The 996-nt window shown below is 44.7% G+C and overlaps 1 protein-coding gene across 1 annotated transcript; it reads right to left on the bottom strand.

Annotated features, from left to right (window-relative positions):
* Positions 1 to 389: 389 nt before the first annotated feature.
* LOC139230499 (small integral membrane protein 45) lies at positions 390 to 596 on the bottom strand. The gene has a single exon (XM_070862327.1). It carries the CDS (start codon positions 594 to 596, stop codon positions 390 to 392), a length of 207 nt encoding a protein of 68 aa, XP_070718428.1.
* Between the last annotated feature and the right edge of the window lie 400 nt (positions 597 to 996).

The following is a 996-nucleotide window of genomic DNA, read 5'->3' as shown; positions in this document are numbered from 1 at the left end:
CTAGGTCACCTGACAAGTTCCATCTTGCATGTGTGTGCTTGTGATGTCGTAAAGAATATATCGCATCCATTACCCATTCCATTATCTACAGGGCTGGCCACTCCATAATGGATGAAAATGGCAGCTCCACTATCGGTGTCAAGGTAGTTGCCCAAACTAATTATGGTCGGTTGTCCTTCTATTGGCATCAAATCAGCCTCACAATTGGCATTAAGCGCAATTTTAAGCTAAAAATAAATCTTAACTGCCATGTAAACATGGTCTACTTAAAGAATTTGGTTATTATTAAATGCTCTATGGATTACTTTACCCAAGAAGTGCGCCACCGTTTTGAAAAATTAAGCTAATGGTTGTTCAAGTGGCTCTGTGTGATGGTCTTGGTTGGCGTGTCAGACCTCTGGTGGCCTGAAGCCTAGATTGTCCCGAATCATTAAGGTTTTCCGCACTTCCCTGTCGGTGATGGGTCGCTGGGTCCGCCACTTGTGGGCTTCTTGTAGGCCAGGTTCAAAGTAGTAAATGCAGGCGCCGAACCCAACCAGGATCAGGATGGAAATCATCAGGTAGACGGGGACAAACCAGTCCAGGAAGTGAGGCATGTCTGGAGAAGGAGGACAAAAGAGTTTTGTGAAGACATTTTTGTTCCTTGTGAAATGTTTTTTTAAATTTGGCTGGAGAGATGGGCGAATGGGTTGAATGAAACATAGAAAATAGGTGCAGGAGCAGGCCATTCGGCCCTTCGAGCCTGCACCACCATTCAATAAGATCATGGCTGATCATTCACCTCAGTACCACTTTCCTGCTTTCTCTCCATACTCCTTGATCCCTTTAGCCGTAAGGGCCATATCTAACTCCCTCTTGAATATATCCAATGAACAGTCATCAACAACTCTCTGTGGTAGAGAATTCCACAGGTTAACAACTCTCTGAATGAAGAGGTTTCTCCTCATCTCAGTCCTAAATGGCTTACCCCTCATCCTTAGACTATGTCCCCTGGTT

The sequence above is a fragment of the Pristiophorus japonicus genome, chromosome 19 (assembly GCF_044704955.1).
Source record: "Pristiophorus japonicus isolate sPriJap1 chromosome 19, sPriJap1.hap1, whole genome shotgun sequence".
Classification (NCBI taxonomy): Eukaryota; Metazoa; Chordata; class Chondrichthyes; family Pristiophoridae; genus Pristiophorus; species Pristiophorus japonicus.
This window is presented reverse-complemented; position numbering and strand designations above follow the sequence as displayed.

What these genes read in the sequence shown, in the direction of transcription:
- LOC139230499 (XM_070862327.1), bottom strand. Translation starts at nt 596, where the DNA reads ATGCCTCACTTCCTGGACTGGTTTGTCCCCGTCTACCTGATGATTTCC.